Source organism: Rhizophagus irregularis, chromosome 28, assembly GCF_026210795.1.
Source record: "Rhizophagus irregularis chromosome 28, complete sequence".
Taxonomy (NCBI): domain Eukaryota; kingdom Fungi; phylum Glomeromycota; class Glomeromycetes; order Glomerales; family Glomeraceae; genus Rhizophagus; species Rhizophagus irregularis.
In genome coordinates, this window is record NC_089456.1 from 1,293,801 (window position 1) to 1,317,760 (window position 23,960).

Below are 23,960 nucleotides of genomic sequence, written 5' to 3' on the forward strand. Positions count from 1 at the left end.
AATAATTAGAGTATAAACAAAAAAAATCATTGTCCTACATAAAAAGAATTATACAAGACCAATAGTGTACTAGTACTTCAAAATTATTTATTGTCTTTAATTTGATAAATTCAGAAAATAAAATATTATAAACATATTCATAATTCATTAACTCGAAGTATAATAAAATTTGAACTTGCATGATCATATCCGTTGATCTATATAATCGGCCTAAATTAAGGCTTTATAAAATTTAGTACTCCTTTTCCACGTGATCATTTTGTGCTGACCGATAAAAAAAATGCGTTGTTTTCATATAAATATTAATAATAAGTAAAAATTTATTTTTATTTTCCAAGTATATTAACACACAGTGAAGTAGGCTAAACTTGGTACTATTTTTTAAAGGATTTTAAATAATAACAAATTGTTGGCTTTTAAAGTTAGACAAATTTTATTATTCAAAAACCTGAGAGATGAGGAGATTTTATAATTTATGTGACCTCAATTTCTCAGAATTACCTTCAGTTGTATTATTTCATCTGATCTGATTTTAATTATTTACTGTCGCTTGATCAGTTGATCTTATATAATATGTGAAATATAATTTCAAATACTCTGCAATCTAACTATTAAGAAAAATTAATATTTCATGCTGCCTGAAATAGAAACCTAATAGATAAGGAAAGAATATCCTCCGAAAATTCGAGAAGCAACCTTATTAGTAATTTTTTATAAACGTAATTTTTATTATTAATCGTACATAAATATTGAAGCTTGCGCCACAGAGCAATTAAAGCGATTAAAAATAGCAACGAATGATGATTTTTAGTTTACATAATTAATAAAAACATAAACGCCTATTTTTGATTTTGGAAAGTCTTTTACCTAAATCTGGTTAATTAAAAAATTGATACTTACTACTTTTAGCTTAGAAAATTTGATTGCCGCAGCCAATCGGAATAAATGATTACTAATTACTATTTTTGTTAGTGCTTTAATAACAGAAAAGTAATAATCAACTAACCACAGCTGAACATATGACGTCAACTAACTAGGGGATGGCGTACCATTTTTATTAAATATTAATGAATAAGCAACAACATAATAAAAATCAATAAATTTTACGATTATATTATATTATCCCTATTATCAGTTATGAACTAAATCTGATGCAGCAAGGTACGAAAGTCGAGTAAATACTGTATATTAGTAATATTCATATACTTATTAATTATAGCCAATTATTTATTGGGGCGCAGTCATCGATTTCGCTATATTTCTTTTTAGATTCTTTTCATACAAAAAATTAATGCCGTATACGGCAACTAAATTCTTCAAAAATATTGAAATAATAATAATTTTTTATTTAAAAAATAGTTACATATTCTATAAAATAACTAAATCAATATGAATGCAATAGCTATAAATAAAATGTCCTATAGAATATACACATATTTAATTGAATAAACTAGTATACCATAGTTTAATTAATTTGCCACACGGCCGGTCGTGTCATATCCTCATTTTACCACTTATACTAGGAACAAAGAAACGAACTTTATCGATTTTCTTAACTTGTTCGTAAACATCTGAATTAAATACAAAAATTTAGTAATATCTTATCTGCTATTACTATTAGTCTATTACCTTTTGTAATCTAAGTTAGCTAATGTAGAGTCATGGAGATCTATTAAAATTTAGTAATTATATCAACCTATATAAGCCTTCACTATTAAGATATGAAGTAATAATAGGTGAATTAATAGGTTTTGGTAAATTGTCAAACGAAAGTGCTCTACTAACATATTTAGTATCTTTTTCATATGAGATTGAAACATTTGGTATTTTTTTATCAGCTTCTTTAAAGATAGCTCTAATTTTTTCTTCATTATCACCCATTATGTTTTGATTAGTGGAAATATACCAAAATTTTAATATCTCATTTAACTCAATAACTGTTGGTCTTTGGATTGAATTAGCATTCATACATCTATAAGCTAGTTTCTTATAAATTTCTGGAGTATCTTTGCCAAATTCTGGTCTAGTTCCGTTACATATATCTAATGCTAAGCTAAGGTCATGTTCTCTACTATGGAATGGCGGTTTTCCAGATGATAATTCAGTCATAATTATACCAAAACTGTAAATATCAGAAGAAAATGTATATGGCTCTCTATTCAAAACTTCTGGTGCAATATATGGTAAAACTCCATATAATTTATCCTGAGATTCTTGTTTGCCTGCTGGCCCAGATAATCCAAAATCTGAAATATAAGAAGCCTCACCATTTTGTAAGATATTTCCACTGTGAAGGTCCATATGAAGATATCCCAGTTCATGTAAGTTCTTAAGGTCTATCGTTACGAAATATAACAATTTTATTTTATCTTTCCATAAAAGATTGCTAAAATTTTTTGAAAGAATATTACTCAAACTTCCCTTATTCGCAAATTCTATAATCATCATAAATTCTTTAGTTTTTGGATCCATAGTCATTCCATAAAATTTTAATGTTGAATCATATGATTTAGCATTTAATTTCCAGTGCGTTTTAAGCTATTGTTTAAATAAAATTCAAAAATTTTTACTGTGTAAAATAATTTTCTTAAGAAAAAAAAAATACTAGTAAAATGTTATATAAATATACCTCATTTAAAAATTTAGCTGATATATCTTGTGATTCATTTAATTTCTTCAAAACAACTTTTTTAGGTACAAAATTTAATTTTATCCAATTTTCATCGTTTTGTTTTTCATATTTTGATTTACCATCTATCCATGTTGCGGAATATACTTGAGCAAATCCACCTTCACCAATCAGTTCTTTATTCGCAAATCTATCAAAAGGTACCCATTCAATAAATGTAGAATTAGATTCCGACCCTGCTTTATAAATTGTATTACTAATGAATTCATCAACTTCTAAACTTCCACTGGTCCATCCATTTATCATACAATAAGGATCACATGTTTTACACCATGATTCTTCAATAAATGGTTTATTGCAACGAGAACAATTATTGGAAATTTTTTTATAATCAATCAGTTCTCTTGGTAAATCTTTATAATTTTACAATAATTAAAATGACAAATTAGTAATTATTTAATACATATAATTAATTATTTAAATTATTTACTAAAATTAAGTTACTATACCTTTAAGATATGAAGCAATGATAGATGAATTAACGGGTTTTGGCATATTACTAAATGTAAATTTCCTACTAGTACATATAGCACCAGAATTCTTACTGTATAAAGATGAAATATTTGGTATTTCTTTATCAGCTTCTTCAAACATAAGTTTAGTTATTTTCCTTTTATAACCAACAATTTCGTAATTATGCCAATCATTTAAAATACTGTATAATTCGTTAGCTGTTGGTCTGTGATCTAAATTAACACTCATACATCTATAGGCTAGTTTCTTGTATATTTCAGGAGTTCCTTTCCCGAATTCTGGCCTAAGTCCTTTGCATATATCTAATGCTAAATCTGAATCATGTTTTCTATCATAAAAAGGTGGTTTCCCAGATGATAATTCGACCATAATTATTCCAAAACTATAAATATCAGATAATGATGTGTATGATTCTCCATTTAAAACTTCTGGTGCAATATAAGGTAAAACTCCATATATTATATTATCTTTTTGTTCACATGCCAATCCAGTTAATCCAAAATCTAAAATATAATATGCATTATCCAGTAATCTCTGCTGTAATCTCTTTACATTATAATAAACCTTTTTACGGAAAGTTCCTGAGTTATATGAATCTCGTAATGTATATCCATTGTGAATCTGTAATATATTTCCACTATGAAGATTTTTATGAAAATATTTCCGTTCATGTAAGTTTTTAAGGTCTATTGCTAAATTATATAACAATTTGATTTTATCATTCCAAAAAATATTGTTAAAATTACTTGAAAGAATATTTCTTAAGTTTCCATTATTTGCAAATTCCGTAATCAACAAAAACTCTTCAGTTTTTGGATTCTTACTCATTCCATAAAAGTTTAAACCCGATTTATTTAACTCGTAATATTTTTTAAGCTATTTTATATACAAAAAAAAACTTTAGTAATCATTATTAAAATATATTTTAGCAAATAAATAAAATTTTAACAATACCTCATTTAAATATTTGATTGATATATTCTGTGAGCTATTCAATTTTTTCAAAACGACTCTCGTATGTCCAGAACCTGATTTCCTCCAATTTCCATCAAGCTTATAATAATGTGACCTGCCATCTATCCACGTTGCAGAATACACTTCAGTATACTCGCCTTTACCAATTAGTTCTATATCTATAAATCTATCAAATGGTATCCATTCGAGAAATTTATTTTGAGATTTTTGACTCGCATTATACATTGTATCTTTTATAAACTTATCGACATTCGGATCTCCACTATTCCATCCTTCCATTATATTGTATGGGTCACATTCTTCACACCAAAATTCCTCGATAAATGATTTCCCGCAATAAGAACAACTTTTATGATAAAAATAATATGAATTAATAGGTTCCGACAGTTCGCTAAATGTAAATATTCTGCTAGTATATACAGCATCAGGATTCTTTTCAATTGAGATGTCTCGAATTTCTATATCGGCATTTTCGAATGCAGTTTTAATTTTTTCTTCTTTATAACCATATGTTTTACCATCAATAGAATTTTTCCAAAACTCTAACATCTTATTTAATTGAATAGCGGTTGGTCTTTGATTTGAATTAGCATTCATACATCTACTAGCTAATTTTTTATATATTTCTGGAGTATCTTCTCCGAATTCTGGCCTAAGTCCTTTACATATGTCTAATCCTAAACCTGCATTATGTTCCTTATCATAAAAAGGTGGTTTCCCAGACGATAGTTCAGTCATAATTATCCCAAAACTATAAACGTCAGAAGATAATGTATGTGGTTTTCCATTTAAAACTTCTGGCGCAATATATGGTAATACTCCATAAATTTTATTATTTGAATTTTGTTCGCTCGCCGACCCGTATATTCCATAGTCTGCAATGTAATATCTTTTACAAGAGCTGTTATAAAAAACATTTCCGCTATGGAAATTTTTATGGATATATCCCATTTCATGAGAATTTTTAAGATATGTTGATAAATTACACAACAAATTAATTTTTTCTTTCCAAAACATATTGTTAAAATTATTCGAAAGAATATCTCTCAAATTTCCTCGTTCTGCAAATCTTAAAATTGTCATAAATTCATTAGTTATTGGATCCTTAGTTATTCCATAAAATTTTAATAAATCGTAATCCATTTTAAGCTATTAATTACAATAGAAATTTTGAACAAAATTAATATAATTAATATTAAAATATCTTATAATTAAAATAAAAAAAAATATGAAACTATACCCCGTTTAAATAATCGGTTGAAATGTTCTGTGATCCATTTAATCGTTTCAAAGCAACTTTTATAGGTTTAGAGTCCAACTTTTTCCAATCACAATATTTTTCATAATTTAATCTACCATCATTCCACATTGCGGAATAAACTTTAGCAAATCCACCTTCACCTATTTTTTTTATATTTGTGAATCTACCGAACGGTACCCATTCGAGACATTTAAATTGACAATAAATACGATGTCTTGCCTTTTCAATCTCATTATACATTGTATCTTTTATAAATTTATCGATATCCGAATTTTCACTACTCCATCCCTCCATTATGTTATATAGCCCACAATTTTTACAACATAATTCTTCTGCTGTAAATGGATTATTGCAATAAGAACAATTTTTATTATTGACGCTTCCTAAATTGGAGGTGCTTAATTCGTTAAATTCAGACTTCATTTTCTGAGTTTCATTTTCTTGGTCATTATTTGAATTCATATTTCTATTTAGTTCTGATAAAAATTCACGCGGCAAGCTGTTACACGATAACACGAATATTCGACACCAAAATTTAAGGTTTTATCGTTGTGTCGATCATGGCCACATGACCAGATGCGATAAGTGTATCACTAAACAAAAATAATAGATAACAAGATAAGAAATATTAAATGAAAATAATTTGTAACGCCTATAACTATAATTAGTTAATCTTTCATTCAAACGATATCTAAATACAGCATTTCATTACTTTATAAGCAAAAGCTCTATGACAAAAAGACGCCATCAAGCATAAATAACCCTTTTCATTATTAGGGTTCTGCACCTACTGCGCCTAGACTCATTATACGCATAATATCTAGACATATTTAGTTTGATTAATTTCTGATTCGTTACCTGTCATTGAAACATTCCAATTTTTACTAATTTTTCTTCTAGAAAACCGAAAACTCCGGAAATATGAAGAATATATATATCACGTGACATTACGTTCTCCTTATATAAATAATATAAATATACACACTATTCCTTATTTTTATTTCTCAGTTTTTTTCCAAAAAAAAAAAATTATTTTTTTTAATGTCCGTAAAATCACAGATGGCAACATATCTTCAAGGACGAAGACAAGTCGAACCTAATGATGGAGATAATAGTCGAAGGGAATATGGAAATAATGTTACACTACCCGCTACGGGTATTACTGACGATGCAAGTGAAAGAACTCCTTTGATTTCCCATCCTGTTACTATTGTAGAAGATTTTGGAAAATCTACTGTCAAACAAACTGTTTTTAATTCTGTGGTATGCCAAATTTTTCCAAAAATATTATTATATAAAAATATATATATTTTTGATAATATTGAACTGATGTGGAAAAAGCACGGGAATATTTATGATCACGGTAAAACTTATTCTCTTACTTTTTTTCGTTCATCAGAATGCATTGATGGGAATTGCTATCTTGTCACTTCCGTTTGCGTTCAAATATGCAGGATGGCTTTTTGGAGTTTCAATATTTTTATTTTGCTTAATTCAAACGAATTATACAGCAAAACTTATTAAAAAGTGTCTGGATACCGATTCTGGGTGTCTTACCTACGCAGATCTTGCATATTTGGCTTTCGGCAAAAAAGGAAGATTGATCATGGGAGGCCTTTTCTTGTTGGATTTGTTTAACGCAACGTGAGTAATGTTATGTAATCTTTGATATATTATTCTTGTGAATTTATAATAAAGACATTTATATTTTTAAATAGTGTCGCTTTAATGATTCTTACTGGAGATTCACTCCAAACTCTATTTCCAAATGTCGATCTTGTGCGATTGAAACTCATTGCGTTTTTTATAATAACACCTACCACGTGGATGCCTATCCATTTTTTGTCACACGTCTCAATATTCGGAATAGCTGCTACAATATCATTGGCAGTTGTTATTCTGATTGATGGTTTTACTAAATTTGACCCTCCAGGAAGTCTTCTTAATCCAATGGAAACACATTTTCTTCCACCAAATTGGATGGTCTTGCCTTTAGCTTTTGGTCTTATCAATGCTGGGTTCACAGGCCACGCCGTTTTTCCTTCACTCTATCGTGATATGGCAAAACCTGAATCATATAATTCTATGGTCAACTACAGTTATTTAATTGCAAGCACTATTTACATTACTGTTGCAGCGAGCGGTTATCTTATGTTTGGATCGGGAACAATGGAAGAGGTAAGCAAATTTCTTACTAAAGCTTATTAAAGGTTGGTTTATTTTATTTTTATTCTTATTTTAAACAATTATAAATTATTATAGATCACAATAAATATAATGTCGACTCGTGGATTTAACGTTCTTTTAAATTCTATTGTAATTTGGATGATTGTTATAAATCCATTATCTAAATATCCTCTCATGTTAACGCCCATCAACATTAGTATTGAAGTCGTATTTTTCAAGATGGTTTCGATTGGATCAAAATTTTCAAGAAATGTTTATACTATAATTTCCAGGACATTTGTGAGTTTCTTAATTTTATATACTTCAATAATATTTCCAGAGTTTGATCGTGCGATGGTAAGTCTTGATTTTTTATTAAAAAAATTTTCGTTTGCATTTTTATAATTTATAAATTCTGATTTTTTTTATACAAATTTCAGTCACTACTTGGAGCATTCTTTTCTTTTCTAATATCAGCAATATTCCCAATATTATGTTATCTAAAATTATTTGGGCATCAATTATCAAATAAGACACTTGCATTAAATATAATGTTTTTAGTGATAAGTACAATAATGGCAATAATTGGAACTATTTGGACATTTTTCCCTCGCGAATGGCTGGATGATAAAGTTGAGTCCCACATGATTTAGAATATTAATTTTTATTTGAACATTTTTCTTGAGCAAATGGCTGGGCAAGTTTTTATATCTACTTATGTGAAAAAAAATTCCAAAAAATCATGACTGGGCAAGTTTTTTATATGTAAAAAATTTTCAAAAAATGTATATAATTATAGAATTTGAAAATTTTTGATCAAAAAGCTAAATAAAGCAAGGACATTAATTTGAGTTACCACTTGTGATTGATCGTATTATAAAAAATCATTACTTGGAATTACCGAATTAGTAGGGTTCAGAATGGTTTCTCTATAAAATTGTCACTGTCATACCTAGCAAACGTTGCATTTTTTTTTTCAAATTGCGCAATAATCATCTGATATAGAATCACATTTTGTATTTGGATCATGTGATATTAATGTTAGTCAAATTATTTGTTAAGGTAATTCTGGCCAGGCACGACATTTGATCATTAAACGTCATTGTGCTTAAGAATTTTTCTTGATTATTATAGACTAAACAACTTTAGAATCCAATTCCATAAATTAAAATATTTTGAAATTTTTTTTAGCTGTACGAAGGGACTTTAATAAGTTATTAAGACGTAAAATCTTATTGTTATTACGAACTTAATGTTAAGAGTTGCATTTAAGAAGATGAAATAATCTTAATAACAAACGCTTAGAGTTGCAGAATGCAGAAGGAAAACTTGACTTATCATAGAAATATCCCAACCGAATTATTCTTTTGGAACACGAAATAGGTCAAGGTATTAACTGCATCGCCGTACGCGATTTTCTTTCGAGCCAGAAAAACATAATTCCAGCTGAAATTATAGGATAAGATCATCTATCTAAAATAAAATTTTTGATCAAAACCTGTTCGACGTTTCATTTGTTTATTTATCAAACAAGTCAACTAATATTATCTTGTGAAAGTGCATATATATTATATACATATATATCGAGAATTAAACAGGTTTAACAGAGATCGATCGATCAAAAATTACAATCATGTGATTAATTAAATATTATTATTTACTTAAAAGATTAAAAAAAAAAATCTAAAATACGATCGAGCTGCTGAACTAACAAGAGTGGCTGTGTCAATGTGTCATGTCCGTGTGTGTATATATTTATATAATATATATTTATATACATATTAAAGTAATCATTTATAAAATATTATTTTGTCACGGAATTTTACTTTTTAATGATTTTTCCGTCTCAGGAATAGTCTTTTTTTGTTAACAATGATCTTGATTTGAATGCTTGATTTGAATGAAAGCCTCTTCTTTGGTAAGATAAAAAATCACGTGAAATTTCGATTTCTAAAATCAGGAAACATGTGGCTTAATCGATCTGTGGCTTTGATATTTGTGGCTTAGTCAACCCTTCAAATGGCTAAGTTTAAAAAATCTTTGGGTGGGAAATTCCATTTTTGAATAATTTTTTATTTATTCACAATTCACACCGATATTTAAAAATATCTTTCATACGATAAAGATATAAATAAATATTTAAATTAGACTATTTACTAATTACAGACGAGATTCTTTTTTGATCCCGAGTGGCTTAAATCATAAGGCTTTGCGGAAAGTAAGATTTTTGTTTTATAAAGTTATGGCTTTGCGAATTTTTTTCATAACTGAAAAAAAAAAGGAAACCCGAAACCCTGAAAAAGTGATTACCGTGATTGCCGTTAATTCGATCTTTTTTAAGGCTTTTTTTTTTTGAATGAGCGATTGTTAATTCGATGACTTCCTTATTTAAGATTAATTTGATTAATTTGAATCAAAATATTTTTTTTTTTTGGCTCAGGTCAAAATGTGATCGGAAAAAAAACTAAAAAAAAAAATCGGATTGCAAAGATCGACTTATGCAAAAAAAATTTCCTTTTTATTATATAATTTGGCATGGCTTAGTATTATACAATTCATTTAAAAAAAAATGATTGTCATAATATAAAATAATATAAAATAAGATATATTTTAAAATTACGAGAATTAAAATATGTTTTAAAAATAAAGCACGGGGCGCATTTAAAAGAAAGATCGGATTTGTTATAATAAAAAAAAAGGATAGCGTTTGATTAATTGTTTTCAAATTTGACAAATTTAATTTAAAATAATAAAAATTGCGCTGTTTTTGCTTTGATCGGCTTGATTATCAAAAAAAAAAAAATTTCTTTGCCACCAAAATTTCACAATATATATATAAAGTAATTACGGAAAATAAATAGTAATCGGGAATGAATTAATTTGAACACGGCGCGAACTCATTTTAAAAAAAAATTCAATCTGAATAAAAAGAAATTATAAATAGCATTTATCAAATTGTTTTTTTTTTGCATTTCAATTTTGTCCAATTCTCAGAATTGTTTCAAAAAAAAAAAAAAAAGATTTTTTTTTTAATAACAAAAATGAGAATAACTTCGATTTTTTACGCAATAGTATTATTCTCATTATACTCAACAATAATAAATGCAGCACCCGCAGCACCCACACTTGAAAAGCGTCAAGAAGCTGCACAAGATCCAGACTTTAATACTAATATTTTCACATCCTTCAAACCACTAGAAGTTACCGCATCACCTATAACAAGAGAATATACTCTAACATTAGCTAAAACAGAATTAGCTCCAGATGGGTTCTCGAGACAAGTTTGGACTTCAAATGGTCAATATCCCGGTCCCATGATACGTGCTAATAAAGGAGATCAAATAGTTATTCGTGTACAAAATAATTTGGGTGATTTTACTACGATTCATTGGCATGGTATATTTCAAAGAGGCACTACATTTTACGATGGTGTTGCTGGACAGGTGAGCTCGAGTTTTAGTTATAACTCCATAAAAGTATTTTGTCAAATATAATCATTTTGTTCGTTAATAATAAATAATTGATACATGACATAAGACACAATGTCTTATTGCAACTGGTACAACGTTCACTTATAATTTCACAGCAGGTGAACAATATGGGACTTATTGGTGGTAAGCACATAATTTACAATATTTTTTTCTTTTAGTCGTATTATGATTTTTCTTTACGAGTTTCTATTATAGGCACTCCCATTTCAGATCCCAATATGTGGACGGGCTTAGAGGTGCATTAATGTATGTTATAGTGTCTACGTCATTGTGTATGTGTAATTGTGTATACGCACGTAATTGTATAGTTAAATATTTTAAACATTTTTAATAGTATTCATGATCCGAAAGACCCTTACTTAAATGACTACGATGAAGAGTTTGTAATGACTTTATCGGATTGGCACCATGAAGAATCGGAGTCATTGGTAAAAAAGAGAATGACGCCAGGTTATGATGGATTCAATGTAAATTAATTTATTTTTTCCTAAAGAAAAAAAATTGCTCTTATATTTTATTGAAATGCTCTTTATATATGTAATAGCCTGTCCCCGACTCGGGGCTTATTAGTGGTCGTGGAAGATGCGATTGTTCTAAAGCACCTCAAGGTTCCAAATGTGTACCAGATAACCCATTGGCTGTTTATGTTATTGAAAAAGGAAAACGCTATCGTTTCCGTGTCATCAACACAAGGTAAATTCTAACGTATTCAATTAAAATTTTATCTCATAGTTTATCATATTAAAAAGTGATTTAAAATATTTCTTTAAAAATAATTAGCGCGGAAGCACCTTTTACTTTCTCGATTGATCAACATCCACTAAGAATCATTGAAGTAGAGGGTGAAAATGTCAAGCCCATAACTATGAACAAGATAAATATAGCTGTTGGTCAACGCTATTCTGTAATAGTTAATGCCGATAAAGAAGTCGATAATTTCTGGATTCGAGCTACAATCGTCAAACAATGCATACATGTTACACCAGAAACCATTAATGTAAATTCATCATTAAATTATAAAGTAACTGGTATATTAAGATATAACGGAGCTCCTGAAACCTACCCAACTACACAAGAATGGGATGAAAAAATTCTTAATTGTAGAGATGTAGATCACAATCTATTAAAATTAAATCCACCCAGATCTCCACCAGTTACTCCAACAGATAATTTCACCCTTCGAATTACATTTGATAATATTGATGGTGTTGGTCACGCTCTGGTAAATGGTTCGCCCTTCAAACCGGAAGTAAATGATCCAACCGCAAATAAACTTATGTATGGTGGGGATGAAACACCTAGTATGTTAGATCCGGATCAAAATGCTTTTGTTTATGATACTCAAAACGGTTCTGTTGAAATTAATTTAATAAGTAAGTTTGATTTTTTTTTTCACGAAACTGTTTCTTTTTTTTAATATTTACTAAAATAATTGATGTTTTAGACGAAAATATGGCGACACATCCTTTCCATTTGGTAACGTATATCATTACTATTATCAATCACTCATCACCAATATTATGATATCATACTAAATTTTTTTTTTTCTTTTCTTGGTATAAGCACGGACATAATTTCTACATCATGGCTCATGGTCCTGGCAAAGTACCTGATCCATCAATATTTAATTTGGTAGACCCTGCTGTACGTGATACTATAACGGTTGCTGGTGATTCGTAAGTATCTTAAAAAATGAAAAGGTATAATACTTATAATTCACATAATTTATTTTTCTATTATTTAGATGGGCTGTAATTAGATATAATATTGATAATCCTGGTGTATGGGCTTTCCATTGTCATATTGAGGTAAATTTATAAATATACTTTTTTAAAAAACTTTAAATTCATGCTGAAAGGTATTTTCCTCAAATACAGTGGCACGTTGAAATGGGAATGGTAGGACAACTCATAGAAAGGCCCAGTGAATTAAAAGGCGACCCGATACCGCCACAAGTAAGGAGTATATGTCCCCCAGATGATGATGATGATGACGATAAAAATGATAATAATAATACCGCTAAGAAAAGATCATTAAAAGCATATAAAAATTATTACAAACGCTCTAATGTTCCTAACCATTCCCATCATGTCAAATATCAATTTATACGTGGAAGTGCTTATTAGAGGGTGACGTAAAGGATTTGGATTGAATTTGAAGAAGAGAATAGAGAAGAGGTTTATTTTGCGGAAATTTTATTATAATGTAATATTTTTTATTTCGTTCGGGAATTTAAATTTTTGTTTTATTTATTATTTATTATATTATTTATTTATTTTTGTAAAAACTTTCGTTTGTATATAGAAGAGATGATTTTTTTTTTGTAAAATAAGGAGGGAAAACAAACAAGGGGAAAGAGTTTATCATTATTTATTTTTCTTATTAGACACATACGATACGCGCTATTTTTTTTTATAGAGTCGAATCGATGAATTTTTTTCTTTCGATTTTAATATATATATACATATATTTTTTAACATTTGTTTCGATAAATGTTTTTTTTAATGAAAACTCGATCAAAAAAGAAAGGGTTTGTCCTTTCATATGACGGAATAAAAATTCTTTCCTTTTAAATTAAAATTCATAAAATCAATAGGATGAGTTTTATTGCAAGAGTTACTAGTCGTTTTCAATAAATAATGATCTATCTAATAATGCACATAAAGGAAATTACATAATAAGAAACGAATTATTAAAATTATCAAAATTATCATAAAAAAAATTTATTTAATGGAAATAATATAAATATTTTTAGGTATAAATAATCACTTAAATTATCTAAATATCACATAAGATAAATAAAATTATTCTGGTTTATCGGTCAAAATTTTGTATGTGGCTAAGCATTCTTAAATGTAACCTCGATAATAATTATTTATATGATAAGGTTGATAAGGTCGCTTCGACGCTTCCTTGCGGATTCTCTGCTAGCGGATCGTTTCCAATAATGTTTCTAAAATTAAGTTATTAAATATTCACATAATTATTAATTACAAAGTTCCTTGCTAATTATATTATTATTTTTCATTACGGAATCTACATGTACGTTTCTCGCTACTTTGTAGACTGACGCTAAGTCGCTACTAACTACAGCAAGAATAAAAATTATATAGACTGCGAAAGGTAAACGGCAAACTGATTGGATAATTTGAAAATGAGAAGATATGAGTGCAGCTATAGAAACCCAGGCTAGGTTTGGTCCGAGTTGTCTTTGGTGTCGTCTCCAGTAAAAAGAGACGCGTTAGGATTCTGCGCGATCTCCGGGATGGTTGTCACGAAGAAATGATAACCCGCGATCGCAACCACGGAAATTTTAGCAAAGCTGCAGAAGTTGCTGTAGTTAAGTTTTTAGTACTTCGCAAATGTTCATTCGTAGATTAGTTTTTCCTACTCAGGTTATTTTATTTTACTACAATCGCTACGGTGCGAAGTGTTGAACTGCTGGTAGGCTTGGACTAGTCTTAGACTTCGGATTGGTCTGGTGTCGTACCTGTTGGTTGATTTGCGGGTTTATGGCTGGTGTGGTGCATACCGCTCACTTCTGAGTTCTTACCCTTACTACTGTCATGGAATCAACTTGGAAGGTATATCATTTCTTTTTTTGTTATTATTTATTTTTTATTTTGAAATGATTTATTAGTATATATTTTATTTTTCCCAACAGCTTTATAGATTTGTAGAGATATAACTGAAATACGAATTTTGTATATTATTAAAAAAAAAAAGGTTATTTCAACATAATTACATAACAACAAATTTTATAAAATCGTGAGAAATATTCTAAAAAATTTTCCTTGCCCTTTTTTATAACACTGCAAGAGTTTTAAGATGAAAAAATTTTTTCTCAGAGATAAATAAACATTATAATGTACAGTATGTACAAAATATGATTTATCAAAATTTAATCATATAATAGGTTTACAACAAATGATTTATTAAATTATCAAAAAATCTCAATTCAAAATTCATAATTCAAAACCGTAACTATTTCTGGAGGTATAATGTTGAGGCCTTTGGTTCTTATGATGTGAAGTGCATTTTTTTTCTTGATGCCTATTCGTCCGTTTTGTTAACGAACAAAGAATTCTGAAAAAATAATTTCTACCAATATGTTTTTTGTAATAAGTTCGTAAACAGTTCGATAACGATGTCTTTATTTAAGATACTAATAATGTACAAAAACTGCTTATATATATATAATAACGAAAACTAAATTGCTTAAATAGATGAAAGATGATAAAATTTTACAATAAGAACTTGATATAATTTGACATTTGACAAGATGTAGTTTCAAAACAGCGATAATAATAAATTGCTCATTAATAATAAATAATGTTATAAAATATAATATTATTAAATGTTTAAATCAATTTTTTTAAAATTGCTAAATTTGGTTGGCATTACGGCAATTCGACATTATTGTGGTATAATTCATTTCGACATAATAATTACGCCGGAAAAGAGCCAAAGACTAAGTTCAGTTAATTCCGGCTGGAATTAGGGTGGTATAATTTATCGAATGAATAAATATGACTGGTTTATGATCAAACTTCGTTAGCGAAAATTATAATAAAGTAGGTATGTAGTGATAAAGTTGGTTTTGATTTGTTATGTGCCAAAATTGGTATATCCCGAATATCTAGTTATGACTGTACATTATGAAAATACATGAAATAAAAAATATGTGAAATAATAATGAATGAATCAAAACCCGATTTTATATTAAAAATTGGATATATTCATATTAAAATGATTTGATCAATTTAATGATGCTAGATATATCTTAATTGGTCATAGAAAGTAGTTAGAGACACAAAGATGGCCCAAATTTGATTAGGTTGTATCAAATAATATTATATTATATTGTAATTTTTAATAATATTGTAAATAAAGTCAAATTTGATAATTATATTTACTACTTTAGCCTTAATGTTTAAATAATTCTAATCATATTACCTAATATCATTTGTAAAAAAAATAAATTTTTAAAAAATCACAAATAATTAATTTAATTTGCAAAATTACTTTTATTGTATGATGATTACATTACCTAATGTCACTAACTATACAATCATTTTTTAGAATTTCATTCAATTTCTTACTAGTAAAAGTATATATAATTATATATCTCTTAAACTGTAGGGGCTAAAATTAATTTTAAAAATTTTTGAATTTTTACAATATCTTAAGATCTAGTGATCATAGAAAGATGAAATTATATTTGTTAGATTCCTCTTATTAAGGCGCATTTAATGGTAATAAAATTATAACTCTAAAGTTGATAAATAAAAAGTTATATTAATTCATAAATTTTTAGATTTTATAAGTTATCCTGTCACATAATATTTGTTGAAGGACAATTTTATTTCTATCAGATTCTTCTCATTAAGATGCATTAAATGGTGGTAATTTTATATTTCTAAGATTAATGGATAAAAAGATACTATTTGTTATAATTTGTCGATCATTTACTTTTAAAAAATCATCAATCAAATTGAACTTTTTTTTCGATTTTTACTTAGAAAATACTATAGAATTTATTATAAAAATATTGGTTTATGTAACAAAATATTTTAAGGTATTTAAAAGTGGCTTTAATTAAAAAATAAAATTGCAGGCAAATTTGGCTGCAAAACAGTTTAAGGGATAGTATATATATATATATATGTTAGATGTGAAATTAAATAACAATTTTACTTTTAATTTACAGTTATATATAAAGTGAACAACGTTGCTATTTGTTGCTGACTTAGCTAAGCATCTTCATGAACGTTGAGGTGCGGCAACATTGATTAGGAAGGAGAAAGTGAAAGGGAAAGGGAAAAGAGTGAGGGAAAAGGAAGGAAAAGCGAGAAAGGGAAAAGGGAGAAGAATAAGGGAAAGGGAGAACCGAAAGGGGGAAGGGAAAGAGTGAGCCCTATAAGAAATTTTCTGAGAAAATTCTAATAAATGATCATTTTTCTAGTTCTCATTCCAAAAAAATTCCATAGGAGAGGGAATAGGGGAAAGAGAAGAAAAAGCAAGAAAGGAAAAAGGGAAAGGAAAGGGAAAAAGAAAGGGAAAGAGAGAAAGCGAGAGAAGAGCGAGGGAATACACAAAAATACATACACCACCCACTCAAATACAACCCACAAACCGAAGAGAAGACCTATCAGGCGAAGATATTTTCGGTTTATTAGTTTTATCTAATGAGTGAGTTACTTATCGAAGAATTATTCAATCATGTTCAAAATTGTTTAGTCGAAAACAAAAAGACCCAAAGAAAAAGAGAAGAGAAGAGAAGACAGAGAGAAGGTGAGTTATTTGAGTTATTTATTGAAGAATTACTCAACCATTTCAAGATTATTTAATCGAGAAACAAAAAAGAAGACCTAAAGGAAAGAGACGACTTATCAAGTGAAGATATTCTTGGTTTATTAGTTTCATTTGATGAGTTGCTTATCGAAGAAAAATTCAACCATACTCAAGATTATTTAATCAAAAACAAAAGACGACCTAAAGAAAATAGAAGAGAACCTAAAAACTAAAGGTATTTTATATTATTTATGTAATCCTAAGTGTCACTCATGATAGCTTTCATATCATATAGATAGCCGGAAATGTTAAATTTAATTTATTTCCAGCCCATGAAATAAATAATATCATGACAATTGACAAACCCTACATTAAGATTATGTGTTACCTGTCATAAATAATTATCATATATTAAAACAAATTATCCGAGAAAATTTTTGTACCGAATTGAACGATCATATCCTGAAAATGCACTAAATTTTTGACAGTCATACCTATGAACAGAAAAATTGGACGTATTTTAGCATTCAGTTTTATAGATAACCAATTTGGAAGAAAAAACTCGCAAATAATTTATATAATGTTAGTTATTATGGATGAAGCTAACGTTTTTAATTTTTTTTCATCAGAAATGGAAGTCATTTTCCATTTTTGATCTAAAATTTTTCTCTTTTCGTAATGGTCTTTTTTTGAAAAATTCAAAACCATTTTCAAAATGAAAATGGAAATCACTTTCCATTTATAATCTGAATTTTTTTTCTCTTTTTCGTAAATCAAAGCTGTTGGTTTTCATCAAAAATTCGGTTCTTTTTTTTTTATCTAACAACACAGTTACTAATTGTGATAGATAATTCTCATTTTGAAAAAAAGAATAAAAGAAAATTTCAATTGAAAATATGATTATTCCTAAAAAAAATTTTTATCTCATTTTAACTCAGTAAAAGTTTTAACTAGTCTAAAAATGAAGACTAATGATAATATAGCTCCCTTTTATCCCCCTGTAAAAAAAGTCGATCCGTTTTTTATATTCCGTCTTTTTTCCGTAAAAGGCTCGTATTTCCGGAATTAATAACCTTATATCACGGAATTTATCGAGTCATTTACATTTTCCGTGAATGGATCCGTGAAAGGCTCATTTTTACGGAGTTTTTAGGATAAAATTTTTTATAGGGTCCGGTATCACGTGATATCAAATATTCGATTTTAATGCCTCTTGAGCAATTTTTAATTTTATAGATTTATATTACTCAGCTAAGTCATCATATCTGATTCAGATTTGCCATCAATTGTTTTTTAACAAAAAAACACATTACTCATGAAAAAAGTGTTTACTAATAAGATTACATTATCAATTTGATATACGATTTGAATTACTCATACTACGAAAACCACTTTTTCTTGTGATCCTTTGATAGTGAATTTTGTAAAAGAAGATTAGGTAAAAACAATCAAAATATGAAATTATTGAAAAATATACCAAATAAAATAAATATTTAAATTAGTCTTATTCTTTTTTGACCCCGAGTGGCTTAAATCATAAGGCTTTGCGGAAAATAAGATTTTTGTTTTAAAAAGTTATGGCTTTGTGAATTTTTTTATAACCATATGGGCGCATTTTTGGAACCCTTCTATATAGGACAATTGGTTAGACTTAATAATTTAATATATTATTGACACACCTCTTACCTGAATCAATTGGTTAGATTTATTATAACCAAATCAACATATGTCTCAAATTAGCATGATTAATTATATAAGAAAAGTATCAATTATACAGTTTTAAGATATTATTAATATAAACTGATAATTTAGACCATATACTAATTTTAAAAAAAATGTCAATTTGATCTACAACAGACTAATAAGCCTATTCCAAAAATGCGCCCATATGCTGAGAAAAAAAGGAAACCCGAAAACCTGAAAAGTGATAATCGTTTTTTTTTTTTTGAATGAGCGATTATCGATTTAATTTGATTAATTTGAATCAAAATATTTTTTTTTTTGCTCAGATCAAAATATGATCGGCAAAAAAAAAATCGGATTGCAGAGATCGACTTATGCAAAAAAAGCTTAAATTTCCGTGGCTAATTACGGAAAAAGGCATGGCTTAGTATTATACAATTCATTCATTTTATTTTAAATATCATAATATAAAATAATATAGTTTGATTAATTGCTTTCAAATTTGACAATTAATTCAATATAAATAATAGAAATTGCGCTGTTTTTGTAAAAAAAAAAAAAAATTTTTTTGCTACTAAAACTTCACAATATATATATCTGATATAGTAAAAAAAAATTCAATCTGAATAAAAAGGAATTATTATAAATAGCATTGCAAATTGTTCTTTTTTTGCATCTCAATTTTCAAAATTGTTACAAAAAAATATATATATTTTTTTTTTTATAACAAAATGAGAATAACTTCGATTTTTTACGTAATAGTATTACTCTCATTATACTCAACAATAATAAATGCAGCACCTGCAACATCCGCGGTACCCACACTTGAAAAGCGTCAAGAAACTGAACAAGATCCAGACTTTAATACTAATATTTTCAAATCCTTCAAACCACTAGATATCACTGCATCACCTATAACAAGAGAATATACTCTAACATTAGCTAAAACAGAATTAGCTCCAGATGGGTTCTCGAGACAAGTTTGGACTTCAAATGGTCAATATCCCGGACCTATGATACGTGCTAATAAAGGAGATCAAATAGTTATTCATATACAAAATAATTTGGGTGATTTTACTACGATTCATTGGCATGGTATATTTCAAAGAGGCACTACATTTTACGATGGTGTTGCTGGACAGGTGAGCTCGAGTTTTAGTTATAACTCCATAAAAGAATTTTGTCAAATATAATCATTTTGTTCGTTAATAATAAATAATTGATACATGACATAAGACACAATGTCTTATTGCAACTGGTACAACGTTCACTTATAATTTCACAGGAGGTGAACAATATGGGACTTATTGGTGGTAAGCATATAATTTTACAATATTTTTTTCTTTTAGTCGTATTATGGTTTTTCTTTACGAGTTTCTATTATAGGCACTCCCATTTCAGATCCCAATATGTGGACGGGCTTAGAGGTGCATTAATGTATGTTATAGTATATACGTCATTGTGTATGTGTAATTGTGTATACGCACGTAATTGTATAGTTAAACATTTTAAACATTTTAATAGTATTCATGATCCGAAAGACCCTTACTTAAATGACTACGATGAAGAGTTCGTAATGACTTTATCGGATTGGCACCATGAAGAATCGGAGTCATTGGTAAAAAAGAGAATGGCGAAAGGTTATGATGGATACAATGTAAATTAATTTATTTTTTCCTAAAGAAAAAAAAATTGCTCTTATATTTTATTGAAATGCTCTTTATATATGTAATAGCCTATCCCTGACTCAGGGCTTATTAGTGGTCGTGGAAGATACGATTGTTCTAAAGCACCTCAAGGTTCCAAATGTGTACCAGATAACCCATTGGCTGTTTATGTTATTGAAAAAGGAAAACGCTATCGTTTCCGTGTCATCAACACAAGGTAAATTCTAACGTATTCAATTAAAATTTTATCTCATAGTTTATCATATTAAAAAGTGATTTAAAATATTTCTTTAAAAATAATTAGCGCGGAAGCACCTTTTACTTTCTCGATTGATCAACATCCACTAAGAATCATTGAAGTAGAGGGTGAAAATGTCAAGCCCATAACTATGAACAAGATAAATATAGCTGTTGGTCAACGCTATTCTGTAATAGTTAATGCCGATAAAGAAGTTAATAATTTCTGGATTCGAGCTACAATCGTCAAACAATGCATACATGTTACACCAGAAACCATTAATGTAAATTCATCATTAAATTATAAAGTAACTGGTATATTAAGATATAACGGAGCTCCTGAAACCTACCCAACTACACAAGAATGGGATGAAAAAATTCTTAATTGTAGAGATGTAGATCACAATCTATTAAAATTAAATCCACCCAGATCTCCACCAGTTACTCCAACAGATAATTTCACTCTTAAAATTACATTTGATCATATTAATGATGTTGTTCACGCTCTGGTAAATGGTTCGCCCTTCAACCCGGAAATATATGATCCAACCGCAAATAAACTTATGTATGGTGGGGATGAAACACCTAGCATGTTAGATAAGGATCAAAATGCTTTTGTTTATGATACTCAAAACGGTTCTGTTGAAATTTCTTTAATCAGTAAGTTGATTTTTTTTTTCACGAAACTGTTTCTTTTTTTTTAATATTTACTAAAATAATTGATTTTGTAGACGATAATATAGCGACACATCCTTTCCATTTGGTAACGTATATCATTACTATTATCAATCACTCATCACCAATATTATGATATTATACTAAATTTTTCTTTTCTTTTCTTGGTATAAATAAGCACGGACATAATTTCTACATCATGGCTCATGGTCCTGGTAAAGTACCTGATCCATCAATATTTAATTTGGTAGACCCTGCTGTACGTGATACTATAACGGTTGCTGGTAAATCGTAAGTATCTTAAAAAATGAAAAGGTATAATACTTATAATTCACATAATTCATTTTCTATTATTTAGATGGGCTGTAATTAGATATAATATTGATAATCCTGGTGTATGGGCTTTCCATTGTCATATTGAGGTAAATTTATAAATATACTTTTTTAAAAAACTTTAAATTCATGCTGAAAGGTATTTTCCTCAAATACAGTGGCACGTTGAAATGGGAATGGTAGGACAACTCATAGAAAGGTTCAGTGAATTAAAAGGCGACCCGATACCGCCACAAGTAAGGAGTATATGTACCCTAGATGATGATGATGATGATGATGATGATAAAAAAGATAATAATAATACCGCTAAGAAAAGATCATTAAAAGCATATAAAAATTATTACAAACGCTCTGATGTTCCTAACCATTCCCGTCATGTCAAATATCAATTTATACGTGGAAGTGCTTATTAGAGGTGACGTAAAGGATTTGGATTGAATTTGAAGAATAGAATAGAGAAGAGGTTTATTTTGCGGAAATTTTATTATAATGTAATATTTTTATTTCGTTCGGGAATTTAAATTTTTGTTTTATTTATTATTTATTATTTATTATATTATTTATTTATTTATTTTTGTAAAAACTTTCGTTTGTATATAGAAGAGATGATTTTTTTTTTGTAAAATAAGGAGGGAAAACAAACAAGGGGAAAGAGTTTATCATTATTTATTTTTCTTATTAGACACATACGATACGCGCTATTTTTTTTTATAGAGTCGAATCGATGAGTTCTTTTCTTTCGAATTTAATATATATATATTTATTTATATCAACATTTGTTCCGATAAATTTTTTTTTTATTAAAACTCGATCAAAAAAGAAAGGTTTGTCCTTTCATCTGATAGAATAAACATTCTTTCCTTTAAATTAAAATTCATAAAATCAATAGGATGAGTTTTATTACAAGAGTTATTAGTCGTTCGCAATAAATACTGTATGATCTATAAAGGAAATTACGTAATAAGAATCGAATTATTAAAATTATCATAAATTTTATTGAACGGTAGTCAAAATTTTGTGTCGATAATAATTATTTACATGATAAGGTCGCTTCGACGCTTCCTTGCGGATTCTCTGCAAATGAACGTTTCCAATAATGTTTTTAAAATTAAATTATTAAAAAATTTACGTAATTATTAATTACAAATTCCTTGCTAATTATATTATTATTTTGTTCATTATAGAATCTACGTTTCTCGCTACCCTATAGAGTATAGACAGACGCTAACTACAGCAAGAATAAAAATTATACAGATAGACTGCGAAAGACAAACTGCAAACTGATGGGATAATTTGAAAACGAGAGATATGTGTACAGCTATAGAAAACTCTCAGTTCCAAGTTGTCTTGGTGTCGCCTCCAGTAAAAAGAGACGCCAGTTATCATTTTTGGCTTGTTTGATAACTTTTTTTCGCTAAATCGGCAAGGACGAAAAAATTAGTTTTATATACTAAGGTTTAAAATCTCCTTGCAAACCTAAAGTAAGTTTTTATAGCAGTTAAAGATGCATCTAGAATAGGATTTTAAAACTTTATTTAGAGAAAGTTTTAATTTTTTTTTGTTTGAAATACTATTCCCTAAAGGCGACCATATTTTAGTATAAAGTTGTCGAAATAAACAACACTAAATACAGTACATATAGGACTGTAATCTGTTGTAATGTATTGCTGTGTGCTTTTTCAAATAAGAGTATATATATATCACATGTCGATATTTCAATCCTATTAAATGATGCTACCAAAAAATATTCATATACTAAATAGTACTCATGTGAAATATTAATATGCCATCAGCAACCAATTATGGCTATATATGTTCACGATTGATTTATCTACAAAAATATCCTAATCACAATCTATATAATAAATTGCGTCTACACGTTTTTTGCCTTAAACTTTTGAAGTTATAGCTATAACTTTTACCATGCTCATTCCAAAATCTACTCTTCGCCCAATTGCTCCTAAACCACAAACGCCTGTACAGAACCTGATGTTATAGCTGTAGTAACATTTACC

General features: G+C 28.2%; 5 protein-coding genes across 5 annotated transcripts; 4 read left to right on the forward strand and 1 right to left on the reverse strand.

Annotated features, from left to right (window-relative positions):
- Positions 1-1,686: 1,686 nt before the first annotated feature.
- Positions 1,687-5,861, reverse strand: OCT59_018931 (uncharacterized protein; the record flags this gene model as incomplete). Its single annotated transcript, XM_025308564.2, has 5 exons — positions 1,687-2,538; positions 2,630-3,042; positions 3,139-4,039; positions 4,118-5,287; positions 5,379-5,861. 5 exons carry the CDS (start codon positions 5,859-5,861, stop codon positions 1,687-1,689), a joined length of 3,819 nt encoding a protein of 1,272 aa, XP_025175979.2.
- A 579-nt stretch (positions 5,862-6,440) lies between these two features.
- On the forward strand, positions 6,441-8,423 carry OCT59_018932 (uncharacterized protein; the record flags this gene model as incomplete). Its single annotated transcript, XM_025318474.2, has 5 exons — positions 6,441-6,662; positions 6,799-7,043; positions 7,118-7,577; positions 7,662-7,922; positions 8,006-8,423. 5 exons carry the CDS (start codon positions 6,441-6,443, stop codon positions 8,216-8,218), a joined length of 1,401 nt encoding a protein of 466 aa, XP_025175980.1. The 3' UTR covers positions 8,219-8,423.
- A 2,110-nt stretch (positions 8,424-10,533) lies between these two features.
- Positions 10,534-13,705, forward strand: OCT59_018933 (uncharacterized protein). The gene is made up of 10 exons (XM_066135697.1): positions 10,534-11,008; positions 11,103-11,179; positions 11,252-11,302; positions 11,391-11,523; positions 11,601-11,749; positions 11,837-12,429; positions 12,501-12,532; positions 12,620-12,732; positions 12,801-12,864; positions 12,934-13,705. Exons 1-10 carry the CDS (start codon positions 10,607-10,609, stop codon positions 13,180-13,182), a joined length of 1,863 nt encoding a protein of 620 aa, XP_066004962.1. The 5' UTR covers positions 10,534-10,606; the 3' UTR covers positions 13,183-13,705.
- Positions 13,706-16,543: 2,838 nt separating this feature from the next.
- On the forward strand, positions 16,544-17,583 carry OCT59_018934 (uncharacterized protein; the record flags this gene model as incomplete). The annotated part of the gene is made up of 3 exons (XM_025326457.2): positions 16,544-16,634; positions 16,767-17,350; positions 17,423-17,583. Exons 2-3 carry the CDS (start codon positions 17,245-17,247, stop codon positions 17,581-17,583), a joined length of 267 nt encoding a protein of 88 aa, XP_025175981.1. The 5' UTR covers positions 16,544-16,634; positions 16,767-17,244.
- Positions 17,584-19,764: 2,181 nt separating this feature from the next.
- On the forward strand, positions 19,765-22,821 carry OCT59_018935 (uncharacterized protein; the record flags this gene model as incomplete). The annotated part of the gene is made up of 10 exons (XM_066135698.1): positions 19,765-20,175; positions 20,270-20,346; positions 20,420-20,470; positions 20,558-20,690; positions 20,769-20,917; positions 21,005-21,597; positions 21,669-21,700; positions 21,791-21,903; positions 21,971-22,034; positions 22,104-22,821. 10 exons carry the CDS (start codon positions 19,765-19,767, stop codon positions 22,356-22,358), a joined length of 1,878 nt encoding a protein of 625 aa, XP_066004963.1. The 3' UTR covers positions 22,359-22,821.
- Positions 22,822-23,960: the final 1,139 nt, after the last annotated feature.

Coding starts and splice junctions, on each gene's coding strand:
- OCT59_018933 (XM_066135697.1), top strand. CDS start 10,607: ATGAGAATAACTTCGATTTTTTACGCAATAGTATTATTCTCATTATAC. Junction 11,303..11,390: donor GGGCTTAGAGGTGCATTAAT/GTATGTTATAGT, acceptor CATTTTTAATAG/TATTCATGATCCGAAAGACC. Junction 11,750..11,836: donor TTCCGTGTCATCAACACAAG/GTAAATTCTAAC, acceptor AAAAATAATTAG/CGCGGAAGCACCTTTTACTT.